Source organism: Mustela lutreola, chromosome 10 (assembly GCF_030435805.1).
Source record: "Mustela lutreola isolate mMusLut2 chromosome 10, mMusLut2.pri, whole genome shotgun sequence".
NCBI classification, from domain to species: domain Eukaryota; kingdom Metazoa; phylum Chordata; class Mammalia; order Carnivora; family Mustelidae; genus Mustela; species Mustela lutreola.
In genome coordinates, this window is record NC_081299.1 from 111,634,445 (window position 1) to 111,656,644 (window position 22,200).

Below are 22,200 nucleotides of genomic sequence, written 5' to 3' on the forward strand. Positions count from 1 at the left end.
GTGAATTTAGAAACGCTGATCAGGTCCCCCTTCTAGTAAGGAATATCTCTCCCGTTTTCTTATAATACCTGAGTTTCTACAACTGAGCAATCTACTCTTTTGTGTCAAACAGCTTCCCAGGATTGTTTCTCCTTTAAACGCAAGTGAACTTTGGGGATGGCACTCAGATCCCTTTCTTTTACTGGACAACTGTGGAGCAGGGGTTGGGTGTGTTTCAAGAGGGAAAATATCCACAAGGGGACAGAAAAAGGACATAAATGTACAAAATCCCATTTTCCAAGAATGTAAAAAGCTAACTTCCAGGGGAGCCTGGGTAGCTCAATTGCTAAGCATCTGCCCTTCAGCTCAGGTCATGATCCCAGGGGCCTGAGAATCCAGCCCCACGTCGGGCTCCCTTCTCAGAGGAAAAACCTGCTTCTCCCTCTCCCACTCCCCCTGCTTGTATTCCCTATCTCATTGTGTCTCTGTCAAATAAATAAATAAAATCTTTAAAAAAATGCGAACTTCCAATATTTATTTTTTTTTCCTTTGCTCTAAATATCTCAATGTTCACTTGTTGAAAGCAATTGATTGAAGTCCTTGGAAGAGGTGGTAGATTGAAGCACTCATCAGAGTTGTTTGTGCTGCTTTGCAGGGGTCTGGCTGCACTAAATTATTTCAAGAAGTATTAATTATCTAAGTCACTCAGAAGAAGCCATTTACCTATTTCCTTTTCTTTTTTTGAAGAGAATCTTTTTTTTTTTTAAGATTTTATTTATTTGTCAGAGAGAGAGGGAGCGAGAGTGAGCACAGGCAGACAGAGTGGCAGGCAGAGACTGAGGGAGAAGCAGGCTCCCTGCCGAGCAAGGAGCCCGATGTGGGACTTGATCCCAGGACGCTGGGATCATGGCCTGAGCCGAAGGCAGCTGCTTAACCAACTGAGCCACCCAGGCGTCCCCCTATTTCATTTTCTGTGGTTCTTGATCCTTCCCCCAAATTCTCACAGGCCTCCGCAGCTGGCACAGAGTCCGCTCCCATAACTATAATCCCTGTCCCATACTCTCACCTCCATCATACATCATACATACCTGATAAAACCCCACCTTGGTAAAAACCCAACCCTCTGTCCACCCTACATCTGCCCCTGGCAGCTGAAGGTGGTTTGTGAGAAAAGCAACTATGCTGGAAGCTTTCACATTAAGTTTTTTTTTTTTTTTTAAGATTTTATTTATTTATTTGACAGAGAGAGATCACAGTAGGAGAGAGGAAGGGAAGCAGGCCCCCTGCTGAGCAGAGAGCCCGATGTGGGACTCGATTCCAGGACCCTGAGATCATGACCTGAGCCGAAGGCAGTGGCTTAACCCACTGAGCCACCCAGGCGCCCCTTTCACATTAAATTCTCAGCCACAAATCCAAGTATGTTTCTCTGACTGACAGAATCTCCGCTCTTCTCGTGAAATATTTTGAGTCATTCACATCTTCTTTCCTCCAACCTTAAGCCAGGGCTTCTCAACACTGGCCACACTTTTGAATCACCTAGAAGACTTTAAAACACAGGAGTGCCCACGTCCAGAGGATCTGATCTAATTGGTGTAAAACCAATTAGATTAATATCCAATTAGGGTCTGGATATAAGTGTGCTTTTAAAATTCTCCCAGGGATTCTAATGTACTGCCATTTTGTTCAGAGTGAGAACTGAACACCTTCCATCAGATACAGCTGATGACCGACCATTCTGATGACTTCACTGAGAAAAGTAAATTGAGGGCACCTGGGTGGCTTCAGCTCAGATCATGGTCTCAGGATCTCGGGCTCTCACATCAGGCTCTCTACTCAGCAGGAAACCTGCTTCTCCCTCTCCCTCTGCTTGCCTCTCTGCCTACTTGTGATCTCTCTCTCTCTCTCTCTTTCTCTCTGTGTCAAATAAATAAATGAATAAAATATTTTAAAAAAAGAAAGAAAAACAAACTGGGTGGGTGTGTAGGTGGCTAAGTGGTTAAGCGTGTGAATCTTGGCTCAGGTCATGAGCTCAGGGTTATGAAATCGAGCCCCACGTCAGGCTCCATGCTCAGCGGGGAATATGATTGAGATTCTCTCCCTCTCCTTCTGTCTCTTCCCCCTGCAGGTGTATGCTCCTGCTCTCTCTCTCTCTCTCTCTCTCTCTGTCAAATAAATCTTGAATAGAAAAATCGGTAAGGAAAGAAGACCCACAGAATCCCACTAAGTTTACCTGGGTGGAACCCTTACTCCAATCCCTTCTGAGTGAGGACAAGACCCTCCACTTGGGGTTTCTTCTCATTTCCCTGATCTCTGAGTATGAATGTGCTCCAGGACCCAACCTCAGACTTCTCCTCTGTCTACACTGAGTCCTTGGTGACTGTCCCTCTTCTACCATCTGTCTCCTGATGACTCCACATCTCCACCTCCAGTCCAGACCTGGATTTTGAGCTTTCTCCCACTGCCTGCTTTCCAGATCTACCTAGATGAGTTAAACCCAACATGTTCAAAACCAAGCTCTTATTCTTCTGGAGCTCTGCTGGTATTGCAATAGCTCAAACAGGAAACTGTAGAGTCATTCTTGATTCATCTCTTTCTTTCACTGCCCACGTTTAATTCTTTGGTAGAAGCTGTGGATTCTATCTTCAAAATATATTCTAGGGACGCCTGGGTGGCTCAGTTGGTTGGACGACTGCCTTCGGCTCAGGTCATGATCCTGGAGTCCCGGGATCGAGTCCCGCATCAGACTCCCAGCTCCATGGGGAGTCTGCTTCTCTCTCTGACCTTCTCCTCGTTCATGTTCTCTCTCACTGTCTCTCTCTCAAGTAAATAAATAAAATATTAAAAAAAATATATATATATATTCTAAATCTGACCAGTTCTCCACACTTCAGTTACTCCCACTGTGGTCCAAAACACCGTCTTCTATAGCCTGAGTTATTGTAATAGTCTCCTATCTGGTCTTCTGGATTCCATTTTTGCTCTGTTCTAGTTTATTTTCCACTCAGCAGTTAAAGCAATCCGTTTAAGACAAAAGTCAGACCTTGTTATTTCTCTGCTCTAAGATCTCCAATGGCTCCCCACTTCACTCAATACAAAATTCAGTCTTACAAAATTTAACACTCAACTTCCTTCTCAACTCATCTCCCACCTCTTCACTCAGCTGTCTCTGCCTCCACTCACCAGCCTCCTTAGTGTCTAACAGAGTCCAGCAAGTGCGTGCCTCCCTTGGGGGGTTGCACTTGTTTCCTCTTCTTAAATGTACCCGTCTTGTTCTCTGAATCCACTCAAGGATCTGCCAATGTCTTCTTATCAGAGTAATCTCCCCTAACTGCACACACAGCCAGCACCAGCACCATCACAATGAACATAGTTTCTGTCCCTCTCTACTTTTGACTTCTTATCAACAGCTGACATATTATATATTTATTTATTTACTGTCTGTTCTCTCTCTTCTATTTGAATGCATGTGCTATAAAAATGGTATTTGTGGGGGCTTTTTTCCTGATTTATTCTGTGTTCAGAAGAGGATTTGATACAGAATACTCAGTACATAATTGTTGAACGAATGAATGAATCAATGGAAATATCAGGTTATCTCAATCATAAGAGAGATTTCTCTCAAGCATTTTCTATAGTATTGCCCTATTACATTCTCTGCACCTCTGGGTTGATTAGTAGATAAAATCATTATGTAAAATCAGTTTGAGCAAGGTTGGATCCTTAAGCTTCTATGTCACCTAGGACTCCAAATGTCACGGTGTACCATGCACATTTGCCTCCAGCCTTCTCCCCCATATTTTGGTCATGGTTCAGCAGCTGTGGCATCGTTCAGCTTTCTTTTCCCCTCCCCTGTCTCAGTTCCAGGAGGTCCTCCTTGGCTTTGGGCCCCCTCCTTGTGGGTGATGAAGGCAATGTAGGGAGAGGCAGCAGCTTCCCTGACTCACCCCTGCTTTCTCCATTCATACTGATCCAGTAACGCATAGCCTGTGCAGTACAGGGCTGGCCAGGTCAGTCTCTGCCACCTTAGGACCTCATTTTTGTTCCCTGCGGCAGCTTGGCCATTTGCAAAATCAGAAATTGTAAAAGTACAAACAGGAGACAATATGCCATATTTTATAGATTTTAAGATGCCCCTCCCCTCCCATTTTCTTTCACATCTCCAATGTCAGGAATTGTCTTATAGTTGGGGCTGAGCAGGTGGAAGTCCCTGTAAAGTTACCACAGCTTGACCCTGTTCCATGTGGTTACTGCTCCTAGGGCACAACTGATCATCTACATCCCTTGGCATGCCAAGCCACAGGCCTTTTGAGGACCATTTAAAGAAAGAAAATAAACTGGTTATTATATGAAAATCTCAGATAAGGAAAAAAAAAAAAAAAGAAACCCCACCAGCATCAAACCAAGCAGAATGGAGGGGTGGCAATTTGGATGACCTCAGAATACTTTTATAAGAAGTGCAGCATGCAAAACAATCTGGAGAAAGGAGAACAAAGCTGGAGGTATCAGCTTCTTGGATTTCAAGATATACTACAAAGTTATAGTAATCAAAACAGTAGGGTACTGGGAGAAAATATACGCATAAATCAATGGAAACAGGATAGAGAGCCCAGAAATAAATCCACAATTATATGGTCAATTAATCTTTGACAAAGGAGGCAAGTATATGTAACAGAAGAAAGTCTCCTCAAAAACAGTGTTGGGAAAACTGGAGAGCCATATGCAAAAGAATGAAACTAGACCACATTCTTTTACCATACACGTAAAGAAACTCAAAATGGATCAAAGATCTAAATGTGAAGTGTGAGGTGTGCCTGTCTTGCTCAGCCTGTACAGGATGTGACTCTTATTCTTGAGGCTGTGAGTTTAGGTCCCACATTCAGTGTAAAGCTTACTTAAAAAAAAAAATTAAATGAATAAATGAGAGACCTGAAACCATAAAACTCCTAAAAGACAATAAGCAGTAATCACTTGGAGATTGGTTTAGCAACATTATTTGTGGGTATGTCTGCTTAGGCAAGGGAAACAAGAACAAAAATAAATTATTAAGACTACAACAAAATAAAAAGCTTTTGCACAGTACGGGAAACCCGCAACAAAACCAAAAGGGAACCTACAGAATGGGAGAAGATAGTGGTGAATGATAAATATAATAAAGGATTAATAACCAAAATATGTAAAGAACACACACACACACACACACACAAAACCCCAAAAAAACCCAAACCCCAACATATAATCCAATTGAAAAATGGGCAGAGGACTTAATAGACATTTTTCCAAAAAATATATAGAGACATCCAATAGACATGTGAAAAGATGCTCAATATCACTCATCATCAGGAAAATAAAATCAAAACCACAGGGAGATCTATCACCTTATACTTGTCAGAATGGCTAGTATTAAAAAGACAAGAAAGAACAAGTGTTGGCCAGGATGTGGAGAAAAAGGAACCTCTGTACATTTTTAGTGGGAATGTAAATTGGTGCAACAACTGTGGAAAACAGTATGGAGGTTCCTCAAAAAATTAAAAATGGATTTACCATATGCTTTAGTAATTCTAGTACTTGATATTTACCCAAAGGAAATAAAAACACTTGATTCAAAAAGATATATGCCCTCCTAGGTTTTCTGCAGCACTATTTATAATAGCCAGTATATGGAAGCAGTTCAGGTGTTTATCAGTAGATGAATGGGTAAAGATATGGTGTATATAGATATATAATGGAATATTATCCAGCTATAAAAAAGAATGAGATCTTGCCATTTGTGACAACATGGCTGGATCTAGAAGGTATTAGGTTAAGAGAAATGTCAGACCGAGAAAGGCAAATACCATATGATTTCACTTCCTTTTTTTTTTTCTTTTTAAGATTTTATTTATTTATTTGAAAGAGAGAGAGATCACAAGTAGGCAGAGAGACAGGCAGAGAGGCAGGTGAAGCAGGGTCCCCATCGAGCAGAGAGCCCGACTTGGGGCTCGATTCCAGGAACCTGGTATCATGACCTGAGCCAAAGGCAGAGGCTTTAACCCACTAAGCCACCCAGGGGCCCCTGTAATTTCACTTCTATATGGAATATAAAAAAAAGAAACAAGTGAACAGACAAAATAAAAAAAAAAACAGAAATAGACTTTTAAATACAAAGAACAAACTGGTGGTTATGGGAGGGAAGGTGGATGGGGGATGGGTGAAATAGGTGAAGGGGATTAAGAGGTACAAATTTCCTGTTATAAAATAAATAAAATAATTTCCTGTTCTCATCTGGAGATGAAAAGTACAGCATTGGGAATACAGCCAATGATATTATAATAAGTTTATATGGTGACGTGATGATATACTTACTGTGGTGATCACTGAGTAATGTATAGAATTGTCAAATTACTATGTTGTACACCTGAAACTAATTTAACATTGAATGTCAGCTATATGTCTAATAGTAATTTTTTAAGTGCAGCATGACAGAAGCTCTGGGTGGCTCAGAGGAACATATTGTGAGAAAAATCTGGGCACTGAAATCTCTCAGTTAGAAAGTAAATAAAAGTAGTGAGATTCTTAATGTGAGGTTTGGAAAAACGTTAACCAAAAATTTTAAGTTTTATTTTATGTATGCATTAAGGCCATATGTAATAAAAATCTGTCTAAATACTTACCAAAGAGCTTTTTGAATACATTTTAATTAAAATATTAATGAAAAGAAAACATTGTATCATAGTTTGAATGGTAGCATTTTTTGTTTCTTATTAAACTGATGAGGGAGCAAGAGGCTGGCTGAGAACAGAGCAGGGGCTGGCGCCTTGCACCCCCTCTCCACCCACTCCCCTTGGTAATATGTGTGACATTTCACAGGCACCCCTGACGGCCCTAAAAGAAGAGCAAATGGTTATCTTGCAGAGATCACAGTCCTGCAAGGCAGGAGTCTCTCTTGGTTTACAAATGTCCTTGAGATTTACTACAAAGAAGTTGTCTTATCAATAGCCCAATTTCCAAGGACACATAACTCAGTTCCTCAAGCCTTAACGTCACCCTCCCCTCCATAAAAAACCGAAGGAGACGGAGGTAGAAGGAAAAGTAAATAAAGTTAATTTTCTTTTAAGACCTAACTCTCACTAACAAGGACGTTTGATAGCAGGAATGTAACATTCCACCAGGAGACTCCCAATTGTCTTTATGTTAGTGCCTCATTAGAGGGAAAGTGGCCTTGGCTTGATAGTAACCAGGCCTTCAATATCCTGATAGTCTTCTTTACCCCAATAGCCCTTCTGAACACCCCTTTGTCCTCACCTACCCAACTCCTGTGTATATAACCAGCCACTCCTCACAGGCCCTGGGCAGCTGCATCTCTGCCTGCCCACGGGTCCTGTCCCCGTGCTCTAATAAACCACCTTTTTGCACCAGAGACGTCTTAAGAATTCTTTCTTTACCCGTCGGCTCCGAACCTCACCCCACCGAACCCCACCTAGGTTCTGGGACTTCATCAAAACTATACCAGGAAAGAAGGCCAAGACTCAATGAAATATGGCTATTATCCCCAGTTTCACAAGAGCATGAACCTCTCTGCCTAACAAAGCCTAGGAATCTACTACAGAAATGGGTTGTTCTTACTACCCTGGAGCCTTTTGTGCAGACTATGAACCAAAAGCTCAATATTAATCTTAAAATTAATTATATTACAAAGTTGTATTATTTGGAAGATGTGTTTAAATTGAGGGAGCAGGAGGCTGGCTGAGGACAAAGCAAGAGCTGGTGCCTTGCACCCCCCCCTTCATCCGCTCCCCTCCATAGGTGTAGCATTCCTCAGGCACCCCTGACTGCCATAAAATGATAAATAGTTAACTTGCTGAGATCACAATCCTACAAGACAGGAGTCTCCCTTGGTTTGCAAATGTCCTTGAGATTACAACAAAGAAGTTACCTTATCAATAGCCCAATTTCCAAAGACACAGAACTCAGTTCCTCAAGCCTAATGTTACCCTCCCCTCCATAAAAACTGAAGGAGGTGGAGGTAGAAGGAAAAGTAAATAAAGTTAAATTTCTTCTAAACCTAAATCTCATTAACAAGGATGCTTGATAGCAGGAATGTAACATTCCACCAGACTCCCAATTGTCTTTAAACCTAAATCTCATTAACAGGGATGCTTGATAGCAGGAATGTAACATTCCACCAGGAGACTCTCAATTGTCTTTACTTGATAGTAACTAAGCCTTCAATATCCTGATAGTATTCTTTGCCCCAATAGCCCTTCTGAATACCCCTTTGTCCTCACCTACCCAACTCCTGCGTATATAACCAACCACCCCTCACAACCCGGGGCAGCAGCAGCTCTTCCTGCCCACGGGTCCTGTCCCCGTGCTTTAATAAACCACCATTTTGCACCAAAGATGTCTCAAGAATTCTTTCTTGGTCATCGGCTCCGGACCTCAGCCCACCAAACCTCACCTAGGTTCTAGAACTTCATCATTTTGATCCCTTTCAATTATTTTTTAAAATATATATCATTAAATTTTAGAGGAGTACTACAGAATTCCTAATTGCAGAATTTGAACTTGAGCTACGCAATCTTACTTTTCGTCTTCAATCTATGTGTCATTGACCATTTTAAGTCTGATTACCTGTATGAACTCTCTTCAGAATCTTTCCCTGGTTAACACAGTATAGAGAAGTGCTGGAAACCAGTTCTTTTCTGTGACACAATTCTTCCAACGGAGTTGAAATGCTTTGCAAACAATTTCACGTATATCAGCCAATTCATATACAAAGCAATGTCATGTGAATCCTTTCCTTTTTATATATCATCTTTCAGTGATGATCAGGAATTCATGCTGGTACAGAGACTCTGGTTTGGGAGGAGGAAACAGGGGCTTGCGAGGGGAGGGCGAGAGCAGAAGCTGCTCACCTGCTGTTAGAACTGACCTTAGCTGGTGGTACCAACATCTTCACCCTTTATGCATCTGCATCCTTTATGCATGAAATAGCAATATGCCTTTCCCTTTCGTGTAATCCTTATTTAGTTAATACCCAGTAGGATTTGCAAGCCCTTCACATCTCTGTGGATTTATTTTATTTCAGAGTGCAAGTGACTTTATGGCCCAATTACCATCATTGTGACTTATTGCATTATTGTGGGAGGGAGAGAGGAGCAAGAAACGCCTGATCATGTGTATCGTCATCAATGGAATGAGTGCCACGCACTCCTGGCCAAGGCAGAGGGATGATGAAACCTTTCTGATCTATTGTTTATCAGAACACTGAAGCCTGGGTGATTGTGCCGTATTTTAACAGACAAGTGTGTCAAATGTATGGGTGAAGATGTTGCAGTGGTGGTGTTAGAGTAATTAATATTTGGAAGGTAATGAATACTTTGAGTTTAAAGATGTCAAAGGTCAAAGACGGGAGGAATGACTAAGATCGGATGTTGACCCCCTCAAATTACAGGGGTATTGAAGCGAGACTGAGTCACCACCTGACCCCAGGAATGAACCAGCGAGGCGGGCTCCTTATTAGAGCAAGGCTCCCGGAAGCCAGATAGCCCTTGTGCTTGCAAGAGCTCAAGGCACAGCCGGTTGTGGAGCACCGAAGCAGCAGCAGCCACAGCAGCCACGGGAATCGTGACCCTCCGGCCGGGCGCCTACCTAGAATTTCCGCAGCGCCTGGTTCAGAACCACCGGGGCGGACAGCTCCCCGCCGCCGCCGGCGCCGACTGCGGAAGGGGACCGAGAGCGCGGGCTTCACGCTCCGTGAGCTCGGGCGGCGGGAAGACCGGCTGCGTCCCCCCCCAACCCCCGACACCCACTCGGTTCCTCCCTTCCCCCTGCAGGGCCGCGCGGGGCCTGCGGGTGGCCGTCCCGGGCCACACGTCCCGCAGGCGAGGAAGTCACCGGCCGCCCTCCCCCCTGCCGCCGCCGCCGCCGCAGCTGCTCTCCTCGCCCCGCTCGGCCGAGGGCTGTGGGGCGTGCCCCGCGAGGCCCCGCCCCGGCCTGCTCCCCATTGGCCGGCGGGCCGGAGGTGCGAGGAGGCGGGGTCGGTCTCTGGCGGCTCCCGCCGGGGAAGGTCGGCCAGGGAGCGCCGGGTGCCGCGGGAGGGCGCGCGGGGACGCAGCAGGCGCCGAGGAGACGTAGCGGCTGCGCCTGGGCCCGGCCGCAGCCCCTGCCTCCCGCCCTCCCGCCCTCGCGCCCTGCGTCCCTCCGCGGCCTGCAGCCTGCGGCGCCCGAGCTCCGAGGGCGCTTCCTCGGGCGCTGGGCCCGAGGCGGCCCAGACGGCGGGCCGGCCGGGCGCGGGGCGGCGGGCGCTGTGCTGCGGGCTGCGCTGGTGGGGGGCGGCGGGCCGCGGCGCGGGCCCAGTGCCCAGCGCGTGCGGCCGGGAGGCGCTCTGGGGGGCGGGCGCGCGGGCGGCGCCCGGGGCTATGGCCCAGGTCGGCGGGAGCGCGCGGAGGAGGGCGCCGGCGCTGCTCGAGGCGGCCCGCGCGCGCTACAAGAGCCTGCACATCTGGGACGACGTGTTCGGCGAGTCCGGCCCGGACAGCGGCGGGAACCCCTTCTACAGCACGTCCGGCGCCTCGCGCTCCTCCTTGGCCGCCTCCTCGGACGCCGAACACGAGCGCCCCGGCCCCCCGCTGCCTCCCGACGCCCCCCGAAGCGCAGGAGTCCGACGAGGACGAGGCCAGCACGGGTTGGAGTGCCACGCTGCGGGACCGCCCGCCCCTGCGCTTCGTGGACACTGGCGGTAAGGCGCGGCCCGCGGGTACGGGGGTGGCCTGGGGTGGCGTGAGCGCGGGGCTGGGAGAACTCCAGACGCTCCGCGGGCCGGCTGCTTGAGGTCGGCTTTTAGGTCAGCACACAGATGGGGCCCTGGCAGCGGGGATTTGAAGTGGGAGAATCAATCTGGTTGCGTGGTGGTGGTTGGTGGGGCCGCTCTGACTTCCCCGCTGATGGAGAGGATGAGGAGGAGGCCCAGGTGGCACCCTGCCGCTGGCAAGGACCCAAGGGGGGGGCCTTCCCTCCCTTGCTGGGAGTGTCCAACCCAGTCACACCTGTGGGGTTGCTCCTTAGGGGTGCGTTTGAGTTAGGTTCCTAAAGCCCGATGCAGCTTGTGTGTGTGTGTGTGTGTGTGTGTGTGTGTGTGTGTGTCTGTGTGTGTTTGTTGCGGGTGGGGGGTACGTAAATCGTTTTGTGTGGATGGCCCCAGAGCAGCGTTACCCAGGTGCCAGGGGTGGGGCAGCCAGCCTTTGGAGGGAGGCCTAGTGTGAGCCGGGACGTCTTCACTGGCTCATGTTTTCTCCAGTGAATCTGACCAACTTTGTGCATGCCTTTCAGGATCACTTGCTGAGAGCAGAGAAGAGTGAGAGGACCAGTTATCAGCGTTAAGCTGTCTGCTCTCGCTCCAGAAGGCACTTGTGTGTTCTGCTTACCGACACGGTCATGGTCAAGCCCCTGATATCTGGAGGTCGCAGGCCTGCTGGCTTTTGTGGCTGCTTGAAATTCTCCTTTACTGCCTACTTTTTGGGAAGGTAATTCTGACATGTCTCTGCTTAGCCTGCAGAAGCTCTGCGGCCTCTACCCTCTGGGAGAGGTGGAGACCAGCCAGCAGTCCCACCTGTCCCCTGATGCTTTCTGTTCCTTGCTCGACAGCCTACTGTGGCAGGCCCTTGTTTCTGCACACCATTTTCTTGTGTTGAAGAGTGTGCAACCAGTGTTGTGGAGGACCAGGGAGTGGCCATACTGGACCCAATGCCGCTCTCCCTGTGGCTCTCCATGATTGTTGTTCAACCATAGGAGGGCAGGCCAAAGGGAACCCTGGCTGGTGCCTGGGCTTGGATCTGGACCTTGTGCCACAGCCTGCTGGTAGGCTGATTGGGTTGGCTGGACTCTCTCAGCAGGGAGTGGTCTGCAGACCTCCCACGGACAGGCTGCAGTGTGGACACCCTGAGCTACAGCTGGGCTCTAGGGTCTGAGTCAACTGTGCTGTGTTTTGGAATGGGTGAATTTAACATATTCTCATTTAGGCTTCAATTCAGAGTTTGGGAATTTTGAAAGTCACATCACCCTGCATAATCCTTTTAAACCCCATACATTTCCCAGAATGTCATAAGGGTTTCCAGCCCCAGATGGCTGTTTTCCATTCAATTAGCTCTTTAAGAATTGTACGTACCCAGAGCTCTGGTTTGGCAGACTTGATGCTGTGAGTGCTGTGATCCAGTTTTTCATCTTCGACCATGAGAGACATGTCCTCTTGTTTCCCTCCCTCTCTGGAGAAAATAGGGGAATCGTGTGAGCTTAAGCCTGGTTATGACTAAGAGCCATGAGTGTTGGTCTGAGAAGGATGAGCACACCTAGATACATTTTCAAGCAATATTATGTTTCTCAGTAACCTATACTTGGGAGAAATTCTGCGTCAGAGCAATTTAGTCTAGCCACTGAAGCACTTAAATGGTCATGAAGTTCAGGATCATTTGTTATTTAGCATCAGGTTCAAATTCTGCTTCCTTTGGATGTGCACTGAGCTCACATCTGGACCCGAGAATCACAGGCAGGCAGGTGCTTTAACCAAAGACATTTAGTGGTTATTGGATGGTATTTATACCCAATTTTGTTTTCCGTTTTTTTGTGGAAGCTTGCTTTTAAAATCCAGCCCTAATGAAGAATTTCCTTTTCTTCTTGAAACAGTCTTCCCCTGTGGGATATTCAGGGTAGTGGTGGAAGGGTGATGTGGATGGTTTATTAAGCATGAGTTCAGATGGCCTGGAACAATGGGATATGATTTATGGGGCCTGGAAATAGATGCCGGGCAGAGAAAACCCTTGTGCCCCACGGTGGGGGGGGGGGGAGATGGACGGGTTTGGTAAGAGTGAGAGCTGCACCCTGGCCAGTCTGAGAGCAGAGAAGCTCAGGCTCTGAGGTTTATTAAAGTGTCAAATATAGCCCCACTTTAGGAAGGCAGCTTGGGCCTGTCTTCCATCTTTGTTCCCTGGTTCACTGACAGACGTCAGCGGGCCGGTGGGGTAGGAAAGGGTGGCAAACAGGACGGTGGCATTTGGATCTGTGATCAACCCTCGAATAGGAAAATCCGTAGCAGAAATGGCTGTTGCTGCTAGAAGCAGATGAGGAAAGCAAAGGACTTAGGGAACAGGTTTCATGCCTGCCTTCTGCTGCAAGAGTGTGTGTGTGTGTGTGTGTGTGTGTGTGTGTGTGTAGATAAGTGAATGTGTATGTGTGCATAGGTGTCTTACACATAAATATGTATTGTATGTATTGCTTGTGCTGGCTTGGGCTGGTTGGGGATTTTGGTTTTGGTTTTAAATTAGAGATCACAGGTGCTGTCTAGGAGTCCCCTGATGCCCTAGACTCCCTGCGCCGGAGAGAGGCATCGGCACTGGGCACCCCTGAGCTTGGATCTGCATCTGGAGTGCAGTAGGGAGGCACCTGGTGCCCAGCCGAGGGGCGGAGGGCAGGGAGGCAGAGGTGTTTCTGTGGTTCAGGTTGAGACCAGTCCGCGAGCAGCTCTTCTAGTCTTCCAGTCTTCCCAGATTCTTCCTTCTGTTCTGTCCACGCATTTAGCTTCCTGGATCAGGCGCTCCAGAAGTGCAGCCAGCAGATAGGAGTGGAGGTACCCTCTCCCTCTCCCCCTTCCCTCTCCTCCCTGGCTTCTGGTTGTGCCTGGAGATATGGGCCCCCTTGAGGTGATTTAAATACAAAGACCATGCTCGCCCTGCTGTCTCTTAAACCCTGTCTGAAGGGAGGGTCAGCCTGGAAGCTGGAGATGCGTGCTGGGACCCCAGGGTCCAGAACCTTCTCCTGATCAGACTTACAGCTCTCCCTCTAAAATAACCCCTTCAAGCTGTCAGCCTCACCTGCCCACTGTGTAAATAACTGACACAGCAGGCGGGCTCACTCCTTGGAAGCAGCACGAAATTCAGGACACGCTGGTTTCCGGGCTTCTGCCCTTCTTATTTCCCATTCCGAGCAGTCTTGTGACTTGTTCCCTCTGAGGAGGCAAAGGAACAGGCAGATTCCCAGATGCTTCAGGGGCCCCTCTGTGTTTGGCTTTGTCAGTGGTTCCTTTGCCGTGGCTAGCTGGATTCTGAGCTGTTTGCTTTTTCTCTTAGAGGCTGGACATCCTAAGAGGTTTTTTTTTTTCTGTGTACCGTGTCAGCAACCCTCGGTAATTATTCAGTAGGGAGGTGTGACCTTGAGAAGCTGAAGACGACCGTAGGGCTTTGGAAATTAACATGGTTAAATGTTTTATCTTAGGGTTTGTTGTTGGTTTACTCGGCTTAAAGTCTTTTTTGACTGAGAAGTAAGAGGAGAAACATCTTAAAGCTAGAGTTAAATGTATATGCTCGTAATGGGTTTGTGAGCTGAGGTACCTTGGCCCTCATCATTGGTGTCCACGGTGAGCCCCTGCTCCCAGCTTTAGCTCTGTATGGCATTCGGTGGCTCCGGGAGGAGCTGGGTGTCTGGGCGAGCGACAGGGTACGCCTTCTGCAGTGCTCCCTAATAGTCAGCCACGTACCCCTACCACACAGAATTCAGAGAAGGGACCTTCCTGGAGGGAGGTGGTGTTCAGGCCGTGGGCATGACGGTGACCACAACCAGCGGGCCCCGGTCATAGTGTTCCATTTCATAACCACGCCAAACCTTTGCGAGTACTCCGAGAGAGCCGCGATCACCTCCACTTCACAGAGAAACATGGTTTCCTCTGAGGCGATGAGATTACCTGGGGAAGTGGTAGCCTTCTCTCGAGGGAGACTTGATTAATCAGGGAAGGTCGTGCCTTTTTAGTTATTTTTTTTTTCTTTACAGCATCTGAAAACTTTTGCTGTCAGAAATACTTTTGTATTTTTACAGGGAATTGCTTGTAACTTTTTCTCAGGGCGTACGCAGTTCAGTGAGGTCTAATGCATGTATGGATTTGGATTTGTGTAACCAATCTGCACAGTCGGATAAGAGACAGGAAATCTGGAATGTTATCTCTTTATTTAATCTGTCTCAGCCCCTGTGATGAGCGTCAATAGAGCACTTCTGCAGGCAGCAGAGCTCTGAATCCATGGGGAATCTGGGGGTTGTGTGGGGTCTGGTACTCAGTTTTATTTTATTTATTTTATTTTTTTAAAGATTTTATTTATTTTATTTGACAGATAGAGATCACAAGTAGGCAGAGAGGCAGGCGGAGAGAGGGACGAGGAAGCAGACTCCCTGCTGAGCAGAGAGCCCGATGCGGGGCTCGATCCCAGGACTCTGAGATCATGACCTGAGCCGAAGGCAGAGGCTTTAACCCACTGAACCCTACAGGCGCCCCTGGTACTCAGTTTTAGAGTTGAAAACTCACCTTTATTTTTAAGAAGTGTGATTGTGTATTTTTTTCTTATTAATAAGTAATATATGTACATTTTAGGGAAAAATGATGAAGAAATCCCATAACCCCTCATGACCTTAGCTAATCATAGTTAATCATATTGAGTATATTATTCATATATCTTAGGTGTCAGCTTGTTGGGTGACCTGCTCTTTAATTGTAATTAATATATTGTAGTCGTTTTCCATTTACATTTTTAAATGTCGATTTTAATGAGTCCGCGGTATCACACAGTTTCCTCTGGGTCAGTGTTGTTGCTGCCTCCCTCTTGTATTTGTTCTGCTGTGATAAATATTCTTGAAACCTAAGTCTGTGTGCACATCTGTAGCACAATCCTTAGCAGAAAATGACCGAAGCAGAATTGAATCAAGGACCCACTGTAAGGTTTTTGGTGTCCGTGGTGAAATAGGTCTCCAGAAACATATCTACAATGCTCCTGCCGGCTGTGCACCGAAATCCTTAGAAAGTCATGCTCGGAGGACCTGCTCCAGTGTGTGATTCCTGCCCGCTGGGGCTCTTAGAGGACCGTTGCCTTTGGTAAAGCTTGCTGAGGTGTAACACACACACACAGCACGTGAGTTCTAGCATGCGGCACGCTGTGTGTAACTACTACCCAGATGAGGATCAGGAACGTTCTGAGCACACCAGAGGTTCCCTCCTGCTCCTTCCCAGTCAGTCACTCCCTGCCCCCTGCTTCTCTTCCATCACCAGCGATCAAGTTTGCCTGTTACCTTGCTCTGGTGGTTCGGTTCCTCAGGACATCTGTGGATTCCTTCTTGTTGTCGCATATGTGGCATCTTAAATTTTGTGATCGTCTGTTGTCTTCCATCACGTAGGTACTGTAGTCGGTTATCCGTTCTCCTGTTAATGGTCTTTTACATGGTATCCAGTTTGGGGCTTCTGAGGATAAGCTGCTTCAGACATTTTTGTGGTTTTGATGGACAGATACATTTCCCTTGAGCATGTAAACCTAGGAAAAGGTTTTCCAGGTCCTAGATTAGATTCGGGTCTCCCCTGTCGACCTCGTGGACTGGGTGATGTTTTGCTGAGGCCTGTCTTGTGCATGGCCAGATGTTGGCCACCTCCATTCGGCCTCTCCCCACCAAATGCCCAGTGGCACCCTTTCCTCCAATTACATCAACCAAACGTTTCTCCAGGCATTGCCATATGTCCCCTGGGGAGCCAAATCACCTGCAGCTGAGAACAACTGCTTAATTTTTTTTAAATTTATTTTAAATTTATTTTTTTTGAAAAGATTTTATTTATTTATTTGAGAGGGAGGGGAGAAGCAGAGGGAGAGGGAGAAGCCAACTCCCTGTTGAGTAGGGATCCCCGTGCAGGCCTGGATCCCAGGACCTTAGGATCATGACCTGAGCCGAAGGCAGATGCTTCACCGACTGAACCCCCTGGTGCTCTGAGAACCCCTGCTTCAGTACATGCTGCCACACTGTGTTCCAGTTCATCCAGCTGCCAGCGATGTGCGGGACATGCCATGTGTTAATTCAGCAACATACTGAACCCTGCTGGGATAAAATGATGAGTGAGACCTGTCTCCTGGGGTCCAGCAGGAGAGACAAAGTAAAGACAAGGAGAAAGAGCCTCTGGGAAGCAGTGGGATCAACGTTAACAGGGATTTATATGGAATTCTGGGGAGGGTCACCTGGTCCAGCGGGGTTGGGGAGGAGGTGACCCCTCTGATGGAGGTGGCCCCCTGAGCTGCTTCTGGAAGCAGAGATAATGATTACTCAGGTGAAGAGGAAGGAACAGGGCATCTCCAACTCGGGCAAATGCCAGGAGGAGAGAGAAGGTATGCCACTCTGCCCAGGGGCGGACCCACCCTTTTCCTACCCTGAGCATCCCGACCCGAGGCCTTATATACGAAAATGTCCTGAAACGCCACATGATGTCCTTGTTACCACAGCACAAGTAACTGTAGCTGGGATCCAAGGTCCCATGTTCAGGTGCAGATACAGATGTTTCCGGCGTTTCCTGGCGCCCACAGGGAGGGGAATGTGGTTGGCTCGGTGAGATCTATGAACTTAGGATGGAATCTCTGGAGAAGCCCTGAGCTCTGCCCTCAAAAGAAGGAAGAGGGAAAGGGAAAAACTCAACTTCTGTTGGCGGAAAGAGGCACGGTGTTGTCTCGGGGTGGGAGGGATGTCGTACTAAAAGGATAACAGGCTCTGAAAACACCCTGTAATGTGACGATGATGTTCCGCCCCCACTGGCACGTGGTGCAGAGAGCCCCTCTCCCCTTTGTGACTTTCAGAAAAAACTTATTACAAAAGTAGGAACCCCGGGCAATAGTTAGCTGTGTGTTTAATAAGCCACTTTACTCAAAAGTTTAGAACTGCAAATCTTGACACTCTCACTGCGACAGACTCACTCCTTGGCCAGGATATTGGAAACTTCATCTGCTTCCATTTCCAGCTTCTAGGCTCGTGGACACCCCCACCCCATCCCCATTTCTTCTGTGGAAGAGGAGCGATCTTTTACAAATATAGGCTAATCTGATGATTCCCTGCTTAAACCTTCATGTAGCTTCCGGCTGAAACCAAAGGGAATTCCAGAGTCCTTCGCAAGGCCTCCAATGCCGACAGCTGCTCCGCAGCCTTCCTTTCCAGTGTCCCCTTAGTCCCCTGTCCTGCTGTCTGCACATAATCTATTCATTTCCGCCTTCATGCCTATGGGGCCCATACCTGGAATGTTCTTCATGGCAGGCTCTGCTTGTTAGTTTGGTCTTGATTCAGATGTCACTGCCTTACCCCATCCCTCTTTGCTGCCACATTTGCTAATATGTTTCCCTTGTGGGATGAGATGCTGGATGTCTTGGTCACAGTTAGGACACGGTGAGTCCTCTGTGTTTGTTGAATAAAGGAACTAACAGAAGACCAGATGAACACACAGCTAGGTTGTTAAAAATGAGGATGGAATCAGCACCAATGGAGAAATGTCTAAACGTTTTCTACATCCCAAATAGTGGAAGAGAGGTTGGACCACTCTTGAGGGAACGGATTCCCTACTAGGAAGGCAGCGAAGCAAGTCTGGGATGTATTTTACAGGTTTTCTGTCCTGCATAGAAAACTGAACTTGGCCTCGGAGGAACTCTACAACCTTGGGCTTGTGCGGCCTACCCACTTCCTAAGAGCTAGAGACCCCCAGACAGGAGCCTATTAGAAATCTGAAGGGAAGCCAGCCTCTTGTACCCTTTTATCTGTTTAACAAGTGCTTGTGTGTCCTGTATTATGTGCAGATAGTGTTCTAAGAACTTAGTTTTTTAAAAGATTTTATTTATATATTTGAGAGAGAGAGAGAGAGGGCAGGAAGTGAAGAGGGAGGGAGAGGGACATGCAGACTCCTCGCTGAGCAGGGAGCCTGACACGGCCCTATCCCAGGACCCTGAGATCGTGACCTGAGCTGAAGTCAGATGCTTACCCACTTAGCCACCCAGGTGCCTCTAAACACTTTGTAACGTGTGTGTTCCTCATAACAATCTTGTGAGGTATTATTATCCTCATTTTTAGTATAAGGAAACTGAGTCACCGATTGGTCAAGTGATCTCGGGTGAAAGAGTTCCTTTGACTAGGGCTCGAAGAAACCCCATCCTTACGGCGTGAATGTGGAACACAGTATATCTGGTCACATCTGCTACTTAATGGTATTTCCCTTGTGAGGGGCCCTTGAAGGCCAGTGTCATTCTCCAGATCTGTCTGACCTGCTGCCTCTCTTCCTGGTGGCGGCACCTCGTTACTCAGCACCCTTTATAGTGAGACGGGGCCGCTGCCTGGATTCAGCGCGGTGGAAAATGAGCCCAAGGGTGGGCTCCACTCTCAGGCCTGGCCGTGGGAGGCCCCTGGGAGCCACACGTCAGGGATGTTGGGCCCGGCAGGCAAAAGGACCTCGTATCGAAATCACCATTTGGAGAAAAGCTGCTCCCGCATCAGCCACAGCTCTCAGGGATTAAAGGCTTGTCGGCCAGAAATGAACTTCTTCCCCAGTTGGTTCTTGGTACGTTTGGTGGGGGGTGTTAGAGGAGCCGGGTTTGCAGACACAGACGCTGAAGAAAAGTGGATTCCTCGGGGGAAGTGGATTCAGAGCAGTTGGGCCCACGCGGCATTGCTGCGTGGGGACTCCTGAGGGGCTACGAGGGAAGACAGCCCAGAGGATAAAAATCGATTCCCTGTCTCCTTGCTGCGACATTCCCACGGTGATTTTGGGAGCGGCCAGGGAAGGGTGCCGGGAAGCCACGTGCATCCTGCGCTCTGGAGATGGGTGCTGAACTGCACGTCCGTGGTTTGAGGCTGTAGACGGTTTGGAAGGGGCTAGGGGGTCAGTTTATGGCTGGAGAGGACCTGGGGCAGGAGGCCTGGGCTGTGCGTGGGCTCCCCCTGTGACTTTGCACCAAGGGGCTCCTTCCCAGGGTTCTGAGGGACAGGAAAGATGTGCGGGGAAGCCCAGAGCTGCTGGCTCATTCTGGGGAGCTTTATCTTTCTTCCTTTAAACACATGATGGCTTTTGTTCTACTTAGGAGATTTTCAGACCTTTGCAGCAACCAGGAACCTTAAAGAGGGCAAACCCAGGTTACCTATATGAGGCAGGGGAAAGCAGGTGCTGTCTTTGAAGTTGAGAGTGGGAGGGCCCCAGAGCCCCCCACCCCACCCCAGGGTGCTTCCACACCCCATCCCGCTCAGTTCCTCATACTCTAATGTGAAGGACCTTTGGCTGGGACCTGGGTCAGGAGGGGAGAGAGGCCTCTGAGAGGCACCCAGTCCTTTTCTGAGATGGTGAAGAGGACACTGATAAGTCAATGAGATTCTGGTGTTTCAAAGCCACCCAAAAGTGTCTATGGCAAAGTGATTAAAAATTGAATTATTTGGGGGCTTCCTGGGTGCCTCAGTTGGTTAAGCATCTGCCTTCGGTTCAGGTCATGGTCTCAGGGTCCTGGGATCGAGCCCCAAATCGGGCTTCCTGCTGAGTGGGAGAGTCTGCTTGTCCCTCTGCTTATGTGCTCTGTCTCAACAAATCACAATTTTTTTTTAATTTTAAAGATTTTTATTTTATTATTTTGGATGGAACTGGTATGGGAGGACACCTGTTTCCTTCTTTAGGAAACTGTTACAAAAAGAAGATCATGGATTGGGAGAGAGGATGATTTTCTAGGAAGAAAAAAGGTAAATAAGTGTAATTGTCTAAAAGTGGTGACAGTCTTGCTTGTAGATGTTCCTCCTGCATTTTGGGAAGTTGGAGAATCCGTAATACTTTCAATTAAAGTTTTTCTAAGAATCCCCAGCTGACTTTGGGGGTGGGGGGCATTGTCCTTTGTGAAGATTTTGAGCTTCTGTGAGTGAGCAGACCTCCACTCCAGAGTGACATAAAAAGCAATCTGCACCTCCTTCCTGATTTGTCTGTAATAAAACTTGCTTTCCTCAGGTCCCAGCATTTGAGGCAGATAAATATGTTCCCTTTCGTTGGCTCTTACTCATACTTCAGCAAGATTTCCCATGTGCTTTCCTTGGCTGGCTGGGAAACTGGACCACAATTTATGGCATCTTAGGGGACAGGTGCGTAGAATTCCAGTAGGATCCCGGAACAGAACCTAATTGGAGATTAGAGACCATTGCGGTGTGAAGCTTTTCTTTGAGATTGAAAGAGGTGCATGTTATGCAAATATTAGCAAGTGTAAGTTCACACTGTCTATTGAAAATTTATAGACTCATTATGGTCACGAAGGCTGGAAGATAAGTAGATTTTGGGAAAGATGCAGGTAAATTCAGGGAGGTGGCAAATTACCCCAGGGAAAGTAGAATGGCTAAAGAGTATGGCCCAAACTTTTTTTTTTTTAAATTTTATTTATTTGCCTGAGATAGAGAGAGAGAGTACACACAAGCAGGCAGAGAGGCAGGCAGAGGCAGTGAGAGAAGCAGGCTCCTCGCTGAGCAAGGAGCCCGATGTGGGACTCGATTCCAGGACCTTGGAATCATGACCCGAGCCGAACGCAGCAGCTTAACCAACTGAGCCACCAGGCGTCCCTGGCCCAAACTTTTTTTTTTTAAAGATTTTATTTATTTATGTGACAGAGAGAAATCACAAGTAGATGGAGAGGCAGGCAGAGAGAGAGAGAGAGGGAAGCAGGCTCCCTGCTGAGCAGAGGACCCGATCCCAGGACCCTGAGATCATGACCTGAGCTGAAGGCAGCGGCTTAACCCACTGAGCCACCCAGGCGCCCCCTGGCCCAAACTTTTTAAAAAGATTTTATTCACTTATTTGACACATAGAGAGCCAGAAAGCACAAGTTGGGGGAATGGCAGAGGGAGAAGGAGAAGCAGGCTCCCCGCTGAGCAGGGAGGCAAATGTGTGGGACTCGATCCCAGGACTCTGGGATCATGACCTGAGCTGAAGAAAGACACTTAACCGACTGAGCCACCAAGGCGCCCCCTGGCTCCAACTTCCAAAGATGGTGTATGAGCTACCTTTGGTGGGAAGGAATGAAGATCAGCAACTGTCCTTGATTCTGCTTCTCAGGAAGGCATTGTGATGTGGTGCCCAGGACTTTGGAGACAGACACACGCTTGGTGCCCTCCGGCTCTGCCGCAAAAGCAACACCTTCCAGAGGGCAGCTGCAGGCACCGGGTGGCGTCACACAAGGTCAGACCCGGGAGGCACTCAGCCATGTCCCATTCCACCATCCTGCTAGGGTTAAAAAAATTACCTATATATAAAAAAAAAAGAACCAGAATAGTGGGAATGAATGAAAAATAAAAGTTTTCCTATGAAGTAGTGGTAGTTTTCTTGTAGTACTTTTTTTTTCTCTCTCTCTCTTTTTTTTTTTTTTTTTTTCTTTCTTGGTTTGTTTTCTGGGGAAGGGGCCGTGT

The 22,200-nt window shown here is 47.8% G+C and overlaps 1 protein-coding gene across 1 annotated transcript in view; it reads left to right on the top strand.

Annotated features, from left to right (window-relative positions):
* The first annotated feature begins 10,141 nt into the window (after positions 1-10,141).
* Positions 10,142-22,200, top strand: part of LOC131810212 (piggyBac transposable element-derived protein 5-like) — a 35,180-nt gene continuing 23,121 nt past the window's right edge. The window contains exons 1-2 of the mRNA XM_059137880.1: positions 10,142-10,699; positions 11,290-11,483. Of these exons, the coding sequence (XP_058993863.1) occupies positions 10,380-10,699; positions 11,290-11,302 (333 nt within the window). The 5' untranslated portion in view covers positions 10,142-10,379 and the 3' untranslated portion in view covers positions 11,303-11,483. The remainder of the gene's footprint in view (positions 10,700-11,289; positions 11,484-22,200) is intronic.